Source organism: Gobio gobio (genome assembly GCF_949357685.1).
Source record: "Gobio gobio genome assembly, chromosome: 7".
Classification (NCBI taxonomy): Eukaryota; Metazoa; Chordata; class Actinopteri; order Cypriniformes; family Gobionidae; genus Gobio; species Gobio gobio.
Window position 1 is genome coordinate 22055115 of NC_137103.1, and position 12886 is coordinate 22068000.

Here is a 12886-nt window from a genome sequence, read left to right on the forward strand (position 1 = left end):
TGACACAGTTAACCGACATCAGTGAACTCTCACCTGAAACTCACACCATTCCATGTTTCTTTGAAGGGAAGGCCTGGTGAATCTGGTCAAAAGGGAGATCCGGTAACTTTTCTTCTCATCTGAAATCTTTTGCATTGATGATAATGTTTGAGTCTAGAGTTTGTGAAATGACCAGAGGCTGTCTTACCCATTCTTGTTGCAGGGTGACAAGCTAACATTTATTGGTGAGAAAGGATATAAGGTGAGTTCTGGGAAACTATTGGCTCATAAAGCACCTGACATGCATTTTAATGACCTTTAGTGGCACTTGCAGCATGTGCTTCATAGGTTGTAACAAATTCTATCTGCCTTAGAAGGATCAATTTGTGTGCTTCTTACTATTGAACATTAGCCTGGCGTGGCCATACTCAATTCTAGTCAGAATTTGAGTCTGGTACTGCTCCATTGAGCTTTGATTATGGGGCGTGTTTCAACCGAGCCAGGAAAGACCTCAATTGGATAGACCCACAACCAATCAGAGCAACGGAGCGACGCGTAACGTTAGTTGTCAAATGTCAACAGAACTCAACTGCACTGTTACCAAGTCCGTGTTTTTCTCCATGTCCGCGGGTTGAAGCGACCCCAATTATGTGATTATATAAACCCAGGAATGCGAATTTTAGCAGGCAACCTTGCCAAAATAACATATTTTGCCAACCAAACGTTTTGAGTAGCAATTGTGTGCGACATTGCAAAAACACTTGGAAACCCTGTCTGCACGCACGCATGATTAAGTAACGTTACAAGAAAAACATGAGTGTAAACGATCTTTGGCAGTAATAAAATAATTTAAGGATACACAGAGTACTTACCAACACGATCATCGTTTCTGAGAGAAATAGTAAAGGTGAACGCACGAACAAGTTCTCCGTTTAGGATAAGAGCAAATTCAACCTCTTCTTAATTCCTCCTCTATGGAGCGAGTCCAGACCGAATTGCCCGAGCAAAACATTTTGTGGGCGGGGCTAAATTCGGCTGGCATCCAGGCTAATTGAACATGGCTTGAAGCTGGCAATTTAATACAAACAAGCATAAGAGTCAAACTCTGTATTTGCCAGATGACACCCCAACCTATTGCATTATCAAAGCTGATCAGCATCTTTCCTGGTTTAGTCTCACTCATTATCATGATCGTCCCTGTTTCTCTTTTCAGGGAGACAAAGGTATAACCGGTCCCCCCGGTCCCCCCGGTCCACCAGGGAGAATCGATGGATCTGAAGGTCCTGGCACAACAATTTATACTCCTGGACCGACGGTATGGCATCATCAAATCCCCTGTGAAATGTATAGTCATTTTTGTTTTGCTTAGGTGTCCAAATATTTTGTATAAATGTCTTTTGTCTAAGTTAAACTGCTAAGCGTTCCTTGTGCCTTGCATGTTTTCTAGGGTGAAATAGGGTCTAAAGGAGAGAAAGGAGAAAAAGTAAGTGGCAGCACAAAATTGTGTAACTGTGTAATACAACTGGATTGTACAAAATCAATTTTAGTATTATAAATATATTATTAAACGTATGTATATTTATATATATTAATATACTGTATATTATAATATTATGCAATTTCATAATAATATTACATAATTTTTATATATTTGCATATTTTACCTGTAAAACAAAACTCAACCTTGTGATGCAGTTTGAATCTTTGAATTTATAAGTTTTAAGGACTGGTAATAAATATACATTTTGCCTTTTCCCTCTGCACCAAGGGTTTTTGTGCACCATATCAAACTGGAATCAAAGGTGAACAAGGTCCACCAGGACCAATAGTAAGTGACCTTAAAAAGTAAAAAAAAAAGTTATCTTGTGCTTTAATAATTCAATACTAATATAATTATAAATTATATTATATTATCAGCATAACATGTTGAGTAAAAATATAATTTGAGAATGTCGAATTTAGTTTGTCTCTCTTTTGCTTAAATGACAGCAGCACTTGAGCTGCAGGAATTTGAAAAGTTTGTGTACAACCTGATGATTCCTTTCTCAAGCATGATTTGAGAATGATCCAAAGCGTTGAAGCAAGAACATCTGACCATCTGTACAGAGAGTCACAATAATCAATCTTGAATAATTGTATTCATTAATACCATAAAGTACATGGTTCCTCCATCTTGTTTTGTATTAATAATGATTGTTGACCTACTATTTCATCATAGGAGAGTGTTTTATTTACTATGTGAAATCTGAGCTTCATTTTATATTTTCAAGGGGAAACCAGGCAAAGATGGACAGAGTGGAGAAAAGGTATGGTGATCTTGGGCAATGACATACGATCTCATCAGCAGTGCAGTTACCTGTTGCCAGCTGTTATTTCAGATTTTATCATGGTTAATTGTACTCTCTTATTTCAAATACTTAAATCACATTGAATGAGTTTCTTTTTGAATCCCTTTGTTTGTGATAGGGGGAAATCGGCTTTCCTGGTTCTCCTGGGGTTGATGGCTGGAAGGTATGAAATCCAATCTTCGAGGGCCATGCTGTAACTCTAGACATAAAATGCATGATAATGTTTTACATTTTATTTATTTCAATTATGACTTTGGTTCATGTTAGGGTGACAAAGGTGAAAGAGGACCACCAGGACATGTAAGTGGCTACCCAGATACTAAAAACTCAAAAATGCACTGAAGACTATAACAAAATCACACAATACTTCCACTCCTAATTTACAATGTTATGGAAGGGTAGTTACAAATGAATTATCTTACAGGGTTTTGGTCGTCCTGGCCCTCCTGGTCCTCCTGGCATTCCCGGAGCAGAAGGAGAGACAGGTAATGTCTTCATGATGTTATGTCCTTATGTGGTTGCCCTGTCAAATTGTACAGTCTTTTTATCTGTTCATCTGTTTTTTTTTTTCATTCATCAGGTTATCCGGGAGAGCCCGGAAGTCCTGGTCCCCCAGGTGAGAGAAGCACACTTTGATAAAGTGTTAGATAGGATTAGGTTATGTAGCAAATTAGCTCAAAGGGAAAAACTTGTTATAGCCTAATTAATTATGAATATTTGGATCAGTTAATCGGATTATCTTGATGTAGTTGAACTAATATTAATGTTAATTTCCGGGGTAAGGGATATAACTTACACTTACTAACTATACAGTACTAGTCAGAGCATGTAGCAAGATCAGGAATCGTTTAAGTGACATTAATCTGCAGGCAGAAACAGAGTCAGGGAACTTAGTCAGTTAATTGTACCATACTTGCATGTTTTATATTTGTAAAAAGGACAAATGTAAAATGTATTTTTAGAACAGACTTTGTCTTAGCTGTGGAACGAGCGCTCGAACAGTCTCAGGAAGAAAGTCTGATGGTGCTGAAGTTGCAATCGATTATTTCCACGTTGAATGAAGAAATGATGACGAACTTGCACTGTTAGTTTGACTCCGTTATGGTCGAGGAAGTTGCACATGGCTTGATGTGTCGAGGCCTGTTAGACTGCGACCTTGTGGTCGGACCGGGTGTCTGGTCTCAAGCGCACAGCAGCCAGGAGAAGAAGGAAGAGAGAGGGAACTTTGTGTTGGCTTTTAAGTTCCACTGAAGTCACACCTCTTGAGTTTTGAGTTTTGACTTGACCAATGGGGAAGGTACACTTTCCAAGCGGGAAAATTCCTCTGTTGGGAGGTTTTATGGCGCTTTGTTTGGAACATGGTTGGAATGGGTCTGGCAGTTTGAGTCCATTCATACTCTGATTAATATAATGAACACACTGCATTATATGAAGTGTGAGTTGTTAAAATGAGCATTAATTTGATAGGTGACACGATATAGGTGTATAGGTTACACTAACTAGTAGTTCTCTCATAAAGCATGCATAAAATTGTATCCAATAACAAATACACTACACAGGACAGTAATAATAATACACACCGTGTTCTTGATATAGAAGGTTTACTATGAATTAATGTGGAAGAGTCCTTTTTATGGGAATTATTTTTTCCATAGAGCAACAGAGTGAGAGTTGACTCGCATTATTTTTAGTCGTAAAACCATGGTAACCAGAGGCATGGATCTATTATTTTGAGGGGGTTGTGACAGGCACAGTGCCCTTATTTTGTGGTTGGTGAGGGGTTTAAAATATTATTTGTTAAATATAACAAATACTTGTGTCTGATTTGTCTCAGTCATTACAGTAAGTATAATTCTGTACAATAGTTCACAGTAATGATGATCCTTTCCCCTATGTCCATGGCTGACTTCAGGCAGATATATTGAGGGCCCTTCTGGACCTCCTGGCCTTCCTGGAGAGATTGGCCAGAAGGGAGATAAAGGAGCTGATGGAGTGTCTCTTAAAGGTCCAAACGGAGCTGATGGACAGCCCGGCCCACCCGGACCACCAGGGCCGATCAGTAAGAACATCTTAAACACAAAGGACTGTTTTAGTCATGCTGTGATAATAAACATAACTCAACAACCTCATGGAAAAAAAGGAAGTGATCATGGAATTTCTATAAAGATGCTGATAGTGATGAGACACAATATGTAAAGATGAGTGTGTGGTTCCTTTGATTTTCCATTACAAAATGTCATTGGCATTAATCTTGTTTATTTTAGATGAAAACTGCAATGTTGAAAAAGGATCTCCTGGCCCTCCGGGAGCTCCAGGGTTGCAAGGAGAGGTGGGACAGAAAGGTGAGAAAGTAATTCAGTCATTTGTTCACTGTAGTTTTGGTTTCCTCAAAATTGGTTCTGAGTTTTTTCTACTCTTTCAGGTAATCAAGGCGAAACATGCACAGAGTGCTCTAGTTCCGGGCCCCCAGGTTTGCCTGGTCCTCAGGGGCCAAAGGGTCAGCAAGGTGAGAAGCAATCAGCCAGCCTTTGTTTTGCTATGTTTGGACTTTCTGAGATTATGCATCATGCTGGATTTTTTCATTTTAGGTTTTCCTGGACCAGCAGGGGGTAAAGGAGAGAAGGGTGTGCCAGGATATTCTGGGCCTGCTGGAAATCCTGTACGTACATTTTCTATTGTTATTTAACTAGTGCTGTCAATTTATTAAACATTTTAATCGGATTAATCACACTTTTGGGTTACACGCTTTAGATTACAGCCTGGAAAGTACTGCGTAAGTAAAACAAATTTACAGCGGTTTACAACTTTCGGTAATTAAAGTGTAACTATAAAGTACGTATGTGTAGGTATAAGGGAGCAATATGTAATATTTGGGGAATAAAGGGGTTACTACCAGGAAAATAAACAAATTATTTATGCTGCAAGTAATTTTTAAGTAAGGGGTAATTATCCATGTAGTTAAAGGGCAAGTGTGAAATCTGCGGGCTGTAAATGAAAGTGGTGTTTTTTTCCCCTCTTGTTTCATGTAGTTACAGGGTACAATAACAACACGTACTCTATCTGATATCACTCTGAAACCTTTATTTGAAAAACAACTTTCAAAACTGATTTACAACACTCTGCAACACTTGGCTTCATCAACACTTGGCTTCATCCTCCTCTTCTTTTTCGTTCTTGCCACAGATGAATATTAAGGAATCCCATGTCCCCTATTCTGTATTATGTATTAAAAGAAAATACGGTACACCCAGAAATGTCCTCACCATTTACTCGTCTTTTACCCTCATGCCATCCGAGATGTTTACGCCTTTCTTTCTTCAGATGAACACAGAAAAATAACTTATCTCTGCTAATGAAAACTAATTTGGGTTCCTAAAAGTTGAAGCAGCAAACAACACATGACAGCGATAACTACAGTAATCCATACGATCCCAATGGATCAGTCAATGTCTTCTGAAGTGAAACGAAAAGTGTTTGTAAGAAAAATACCAATATTTAAAAAATGTTAAACTGTAGACTATCGCTTCCGACCAAAAGTCATCTGTGTGTGCATGAGAGGGCTGACGCGTGACGTAAGCGTGCAGAGAAACTCTGGGTGCGCGGATGTTGGATGCCGTCAGGTTTTTATTTTATTTTATTATTTTAATCAATGCTCACAACAGTATACTGTCACATGTCTGTCTGTTTTTAGGTCTTCTCTGTGTGTTTTGATTCAGTCACATGTTCTTTTGTTCCTTTTCCCGCCACTCCTGTGTTTCCTTGGTTACCCTCGTTCTGTTCAGCTGTGTGTAGTTAATTAGTCTAATTAGAATGTGAATGTAAACACATTAGATCCTGTCTGGACAAATTTTACCTTTGTTCTTGCATTTCCTTGGACTTTAGGGTCAAGATGGCTCTCCAGGTTTAATGGGTGCCCCTGGCGCTCAGGGTGAACCTGGTGATGTCTTTGTGGGTCCAGGGTTCAAAGGAGATAAGGGTTTACCTGGTACTACTGGAGACAGAGGATTCCCAGGTGTTGATGGGCTCCCAGGAAAAGATGGCTGGCCAGGGCAACCCGGACCCAAGGGAGAGCCTGTAAGTACAAATATCCGACAAAAAATACTTGCATCTAATTCACAGTGCAACTGAGGTCTATTTTGCAATGTTTTCTCAACCATAGAAGATATTTTGATTCATAAATCTTGTTTCTATGATTAGGCTAGAGTTGGTATTAAGGGTGATCGTGGCCTGGATGGAGATCCTGGTATCACCGGCCCTCCGGGTGAGAGAGGTCCCCCAGGTATCCCAGGCGTAGGACGGCCAGGTGAACCTGGTGAAAAAGGCTCTTCAGGGTTGCCTGGTGCACAAGGATCGAAAGGATTACCAGGTCATTAATTTAGAGTAATACATTTTCTTATCCACTAGTTGTGCTTTGCTCTTTAAAATAACCATAATCACAAATACCTTTATAGGAAGTAAAGGGGATGCTGGTCAAGTAAAAAGTTTACCTGGACCTCAGGGTGCCCCAGGGCCTCGTGGAGAGACTGGTAGACCTGGTCTTCAAGGTAAATTCAGGTTATGCTAATGTATCATACTGCTTGAAAACTGCACTCAGAGGTGTGATGCAGAGCTGGCTGTGTTAACGTCTTTTTCATGCTGTCACTCAGGTGATAGAGGTGTTCCTGGTGAACGTGGAGTTCATGGATCCCCAGGAAACAAAGGTGACCCTGGGCTGCCAGGAATTGGATTTCCTGGGCCCCCAGGGCCAAAAGGTAACCTGCAAGTGCCAGACTGTAACAGTTAATTTATGTTTAAAGGATAAATGTGCTAAAGCACTGCACCTTTAACTTTTAAACTCTAAATTTGTTCATTGATGACAACAGCTATATATACACACACACACACAAATATATACAAATATCGAACTATTTATATTCTAGAGAATGAACATTTCAGTCCCAATTACTTTTGCAGAAATGGGTGTCAAATTATGTTTAAATGATCTAATCTGTATTGTTTTCTAACTATCTATATTTCCCTCTGCTAGGATACTCTGGGATTCCAGGTCCCAATGGAATTCCAGGAGAGCCTGGTCAACCAGGTCAGGATGGCTTTCCTGGTCGTGCAGGGACACCTGGGCAAAAAGTATGATGGTGGATGCCATTTAGATTTTGATGTATATTTTGATGTAAAATGTTTTTATATATATATATATATATATATATATATATATATATATATATATATATATATATATATATATATATATATATATATATATATATATATATATATATATATATATATATAGAAATAGGTAAGAAATTGTCACTTCATCATTGACTTTGATCTGTATCATATACAGGGTGAACCTGGCAAGGGTCTTCCAGGTCCTAAGGGTGCCACAGGTCTCCAAGGAGTGCCAGGATTTCCAGGGGAAAAGGGTAATCCTGGAATGGCAGGGGTTCCTGGAACTGAAGGGCAAATTGGGCAACCTGGACCTCAAGGAATCAAAGGTGTCCAGTTATATATTGGTTTCACATAATACTTTTGAATAGATTAGTTACCAGATGTTCAAAATGCACTTCTTTGAGAAGTGACTATGGTATATTTACCAGACCCTTTTGTCCATTGTAACTGATTTTGGAAGTTAAGAAGATCACAGAAAGTTGAGTGTACAAAAATGTGAAAACATTAAAGCTTAAAAATATCCTGATGGTTTCATTGATAGATTTCTAAAAAAAAAAAAATTAAAGGAAATGCTACATCATTTTATTGATGCTACAGGAATGCTTCACAGTCTAAAGCATCTGTGAAATCATCACAGCAATCTCATTGGCCACGGCAGTCATTTGACATCACTCGGTGCCCGACATGTCTTTAAAAGGGCCCCCGCATTAAATGTCATCAGCTTATTTGTCTTCAGGAAGCTGCTTTGTTTGTTTGTGCATGTGTGGTTGTTTTTCCATTCTGTTTAGTTAGACATAATGGCAAGCTCTAGTCCTGTCACGATTATTAAATAACCACCTGTTCGCTAGGGTTGCACGATTCATTAAAATCAAACCGAAATCACAATTTGGCTTAGCGCAATTATGAATCGCAAAGTATGCAACTTTTCAATTCAATAAATATATGCACAGCATATTAGTGAAGATGGTTGTGCCATCGGTAGTAAATGCTACTCCATCTCTGAAAGCACAATGAGTTTGAGTAACTTTGAATGTGCATTTGAAAAAGCAACACACGCCAAACATCTTCCCAAACTTGTAATGGGAAGCATTTTTAAACCGGTTGTCCAACAAAAGACAACATTTATTAACAATGTTTTTACTTCAAACTCACTTTATAACATCAGTCAATTGTTTGAAATAACTACCTTTAGTGAGCTGATGTAGTTTCTTATTAAAGAATAAGTCCGACAGTATATTCTATACAGTATTCTATACAGTGATAAAGGCTGTCGATTAGCATTGCATTATAAATATACTTTGTGTAAAATGCCCGAGATGGCTTGTAGAACTCAAATGAACCATATATTGTCCCAGTCATGTGTTTATTTTCTTTGTTTAATCATTCAAAGAGTTTATTTGTTTACAGTGAAAGCTGGATGCCTTTGTCCACATTAAGGTTTTTCTGGAACATCATAAGTTACTTCTGTGGAGCATATTTGGACTTTCTGTGCGAGGGCACCCTCCGGCTTCCAGTATGAATGAAACAGAAGTGCATTTACCGCTCAGTAATGCTCACACCATCCTATTTTGGGTAAAAAATAGGAAAAATTTGAATTCTCTCTGTCACGAATGCGTGTGAGAGAACGCCCCCTCCCGGAAGGCGTGACCTCTTGGCTTGGTGAGGAGAAGGAGGAGGCTTAGGAGGAGAGCATGGAGATCGTGTAGGAAGGGCGACAGGAGATGGTGCAGGGATGGCGACAGGAGATGGCAAAGGGATGGTGATGGGTGGTGACCAAGGAAAGGTGACATCCGCATGATGACGAGACCCCGGTGGCGATGATGGTTGACATCTTAACTGAAGGCACAGACCCAGAGCCCAGAGATGACAGCCCATGGAAAAGTCGAGGGAGGGAGGAGCCAAAGTGGACTAGAGGCTGACTCAACTGGAGGACAACCGGCGGAGGCGGAGCCGATGGATCCCAAGATGCAGACGGAGAGCCGTTGAGTATCTGAGGTAGAGCCAGAGTGCAATGTCAGTGTGATGGAGGACAGAGGGAAGGAGGGGGCAGGAGGAGCCCGCTGCAGCTGTAGGGGTGGAGGAATAAAGCGTAGCAGTAGATCCACAAGTCCGTGGCGGAGGTGCAGTGACCAAGGGGGAGCCGATGGGTTCAGGGAACCCGGTGGAATTGAAGGTCGAAGCAGCCAAGGCAAAGCCGATAGGTCGACGGGCTGAGATGGAGCAACAAGATCCACTCAAGATGGAGACTTGACAGGGTCGAAGGTAATAATACATTGTCCATGCAGGTGCTGTTTAGAAACAGCAACGATGGTTCTGAGCAAACAGACAAATCACAGTCCATTGTGCTGTCTAGAAACAGCGATGAAGATTCCGAACAAACAGACAAATCCCAGTTCAAGGTGGGAGACGATCCTCCATACTCCATCCTCAGTCTCATTTCCACTAGTATACCCTTGGCCACAGATGTCGCAGGCTCACACCCCTGGTCAGACTCAGTTGGGGGCTCCTCTTTCATGGCCAGGTTCAGTGCTGTCCACTTATCCTCAGGCTCTGGCTGATGCATCACGGCATGTGATAGTTCTCTGTCTGCGGGGGGCTCACACAATTCCTCCATGGTCACAGGTAGTGAAACAGGCTCTGGGTCTGGCTGTGTTAGACACACTATTTCCGGACCGGAGGTAGACACACTATTTCTAGAGTTGTCTGGGAGGTTTACAAGGTGATGATAATTGGCCCCGATCCAGAACAATGACTTCAGGGTCCCGTTGTCAAAGTGGCTGGTTAAAACAAGGAAATCCAGGAGCGAACACAGCGAATTTGGCTGCATAATCCATTCTGGGTCGTTGATCTGCCACGCAGATGAAGACAAAGGTACACAGGATCCAATACAAAGTTATTATTATATAAACACAGGAACAGACAGAAGGTGTAACAATGCATACGTGAAACAAGGGTAAACACACACAACACGCAAACATCGACCAACAACTGAGAGTGCACCGGGAGGAACTTAAATGCATGATGGTGATGAACTAAATGATAATCAGCTATGATGATGAGTTGGTGTCCATGGAAACAGATGAGTGGTGGAAAACGAAGACAAAGAACACATGTGACTGATGAAAACAAAGTAAAAGTCTCTGTAAAATTAAACAACCAGTTGTATGAGTGGCATGCAGTTTAACAGGCTATAACTTTGAAGATTGAATGATTAAATTCAATGTTTAGCAAGTGTTTAACCATGTGAATTGTTGAATGTTCAAAAGATTCCTAATAAGAAACAAATATATATATCCAAACAAGCGGTGGGTGGGATATATTAGGTAGCAAGCAAACATTTTGTCCTCAATGTTGATGTGTTAGAAGCAGGAAAAAATGGGCAAGCGTAAGGATTTGAGCGAGTTTGACAAGGGCCAAATTGTGATGGCTAGATCACTAGGTCAGAGCATCTCCAAAACTGCAGCTCTTGTGGGGTGTTCCCCCAAGTGGTCAGTATCTATCAAAAGTGGCCCAAGGAAGGAACAGTGGTGAACCGGCGACAGGTTCATGGGCGGCAATACTCATTGATGCACGTGGGGAAAGAAGGCTGGCCTGTGTGGTCCGATCAAACAGACGAGCTACTGTAGCTCAAATTGCTCAATTCATCAAATAATGCTGAGTTAATGCTGGTTCTGATAGAAAGGTGTCAGAATACACAGTGCATAGTCACAGACAAGTCAAGGTGCCCATGCTGACCCCTGTCCCCCACCGAAAGCAGCAACTGTGGGCACGTGAGCATTAGAACTGGACCACAGAGCAATGGACGAAGGTGGCCTGGTCTGCTGAATCACTTTTTCTTTTACGTCTTCCTTCAGACAATTTGAAGTTGATAACATTTGATGCGCGCGCCCTTTTATGGACATGTCAGCCTACCCAGTGACATCATATGACTGCTGTGGCCAGTAGGGCTTCAGACTTCGGTTTCGGTGAAGCATCCCTATAGTGTCAACAAAGAGACGCAGCATTGAGTTCCCTCTCAGGGAACCTAGGCTATGTAATCTTTGATGATTTTTTGAATATGGCTTCACAAAATTTCACTGTCTTGGGATGGTGTTGGTGAATATAACATACGTTCAAGAAGTGAGCAGCACTGCACAGAGTTAAATGCATTGGGCAAAGATGTGAAAGTACCTTTAGGTTGACGGAAGATCAGGCATATACTGGATACTTTATATAGGTTGTATTGTGCATGCTAGACAATAGCATTGATGTAATCCACTCTTGACAAGGACTCCTCCATGCTCAGACAGCAACCGACAGACCTTCATGATGTTGAGTGGAAATATATGTCCAGTACATGATCAATGCCAAACACTTTCCTCAGGTTACTGGCTGACTTAGATGCTGTTAGTGTTTTCCAACTGGCCAGGTATGCAGTGTCTGCAGAGATTGTGGGAACTTGAAATGCAGATAGCACAGTATGTTTGTCTTAAGGATTTGTCTGCGAGGTAGGATTCAACCAAAAAGGTGCAGTTTCTATAATGCAGAGTTCAGACAGGAGGGTCTACTTATTCACTGTGATAAAGAATCTGTCAGACAATAAATGCAGAAATAGAAAATGCAATTTGAGAAATTATAGACCCACCTAAAAAATGCCTAATGTATTTTTGCCTCAAACAGTAAGAGGGAGAATGGTCTGAGATCTGTGTTGGAGAGATGGCTTGCAGGAAAATTAAGAGGATGGGTACAGGGTGTATAATAACTTTAAATTAATTTGGATTTTTGCAGGTAACCCTGGACCACCTGGAGTTCATGGTGTGGTGGGGCCGCCAGGTCCTCCAGGACTTGGAGAACCTGGACCACCTGGACCAATGGGACCACCCGGAGGCCCTGGACCCCTTGGTGAGTTTTTCACTCAAGTAACACCCACACAGGTGTATAATATTTGCACACACATGCCTATATGTTTGCATCTTACATGGTTTGTAACATGCCTTTATGATATTTCAGGTCGAATCGGTATAAAGGGTGATAAAGGTTATCCAGGTCTACCTGGTCTGGACATGCCTGGCCCTCCAGGAGACAGGGGTAGCCCTGGTGTCCCAGGTCAACCAGGATCTAAGGGTTTTCCTGGTCAACCAGGAATTGTTGGAAGAGATGGCTTACCTGGTGAACGTGGTGAGTGCTTTTTGATACCCATTATCTGCCGTTCGCCTGACACATACTTGTTTACCTTAAGCTGATTCATATTTGGATGGGTTTTTTTTCAGGTCCAAAAGGAGAAATTGGAATCATGGGAATGAAAGGAACACCTGGATTGCAAGGTTTCATTGGAAACCCTGGAGAACCTGGACAAAGAGGTTTGAAAACACATTTAAGACAATGCTTTTTATTTGGACTAAATAAGATAC

General features: G+C 41.0%; 1 protein-coding gene across 1 annotated transcript in view; it reads left to right on the forward strand.

The window, feature by feature from the left end:
* Positions 1 to 12886, forward strand: part of col4a1 (collagen, type IV, alpha 1) — an 89935-nt gene that overhangs the window by 59115 nt on the left and 17934 nt on the right. Inside the window, exons 11-33 of the mRNA XM_079821023.1 lie at positions 67 to 102; positions 203 to 241; positions 1193 to 1294; positions 1427 to 1462; positions 1748 to 1807; positions 2250 to 2285; positions 2446 to 2490; positions 2595 to 2627; positions 2752 to 2812; positions 2908 to 2943; positions 4240 to 4386; positions 4592 to 4669; positions 4750 to 4833; positions 4916 to 4986; positions 6210 to 6401; positions 6525 to 6693; positions 6779 to 6871; positions 6974 to 7078; positions 7354 to 7451; positions 7672 to 7822; positions 12264 to 12377; positions 12486 to 12653; positions 12746 to 12835. Coding sequence (XP_079677149.1) covers positions 67 to 102; positions 203 to 241; positions 1193 to 1294; positions 1427 to 1462; positions 1748 to 1807; positions 2250 to 2285; positions 2446 to 2490; positions 2595 to 2627; positions 2752 to 2812; positions 2908 to 2943; positions 4240 to 4386; positions 4592 to 4669; positions 4750 to 4833; positions 4916 to 4986; positions 6210 to 6401; positions 6525 to 6693; positions 6779 to 6871; positions 6974 to 7078; positions 7354 to 7451; positions 7672 to 7822; positions 12264 to 12377; positions 12486 to 12653; positions 12746 to 12835 — 2044 coding nt within the window. The remainder of the gene's footprint in view (positions 1 to 66; positions 103 to 202; positions 242 to 1192; positions 1295 to 1426; positions 1463 to 1747; positions 1808 to 2249; positions 2286 to 2445; positions 2491 to 2594; positions 2628 to 2751; positions 2813 to 2907; positions 2944 to 4239; positions 4387 to 4591; positions 4670 to 4749; positions 4834 to 4915; positions 4987 to 6209; positions 6402 to 6524; positions 6694 to 6778; positions 6872 to 6973; positions 7079 to 7353; positions 7452 to 7671; positions 7823 to 12263; positions 12378 to 12485; positions 12654 to 12745; positions 12836 to 12886) is intronic.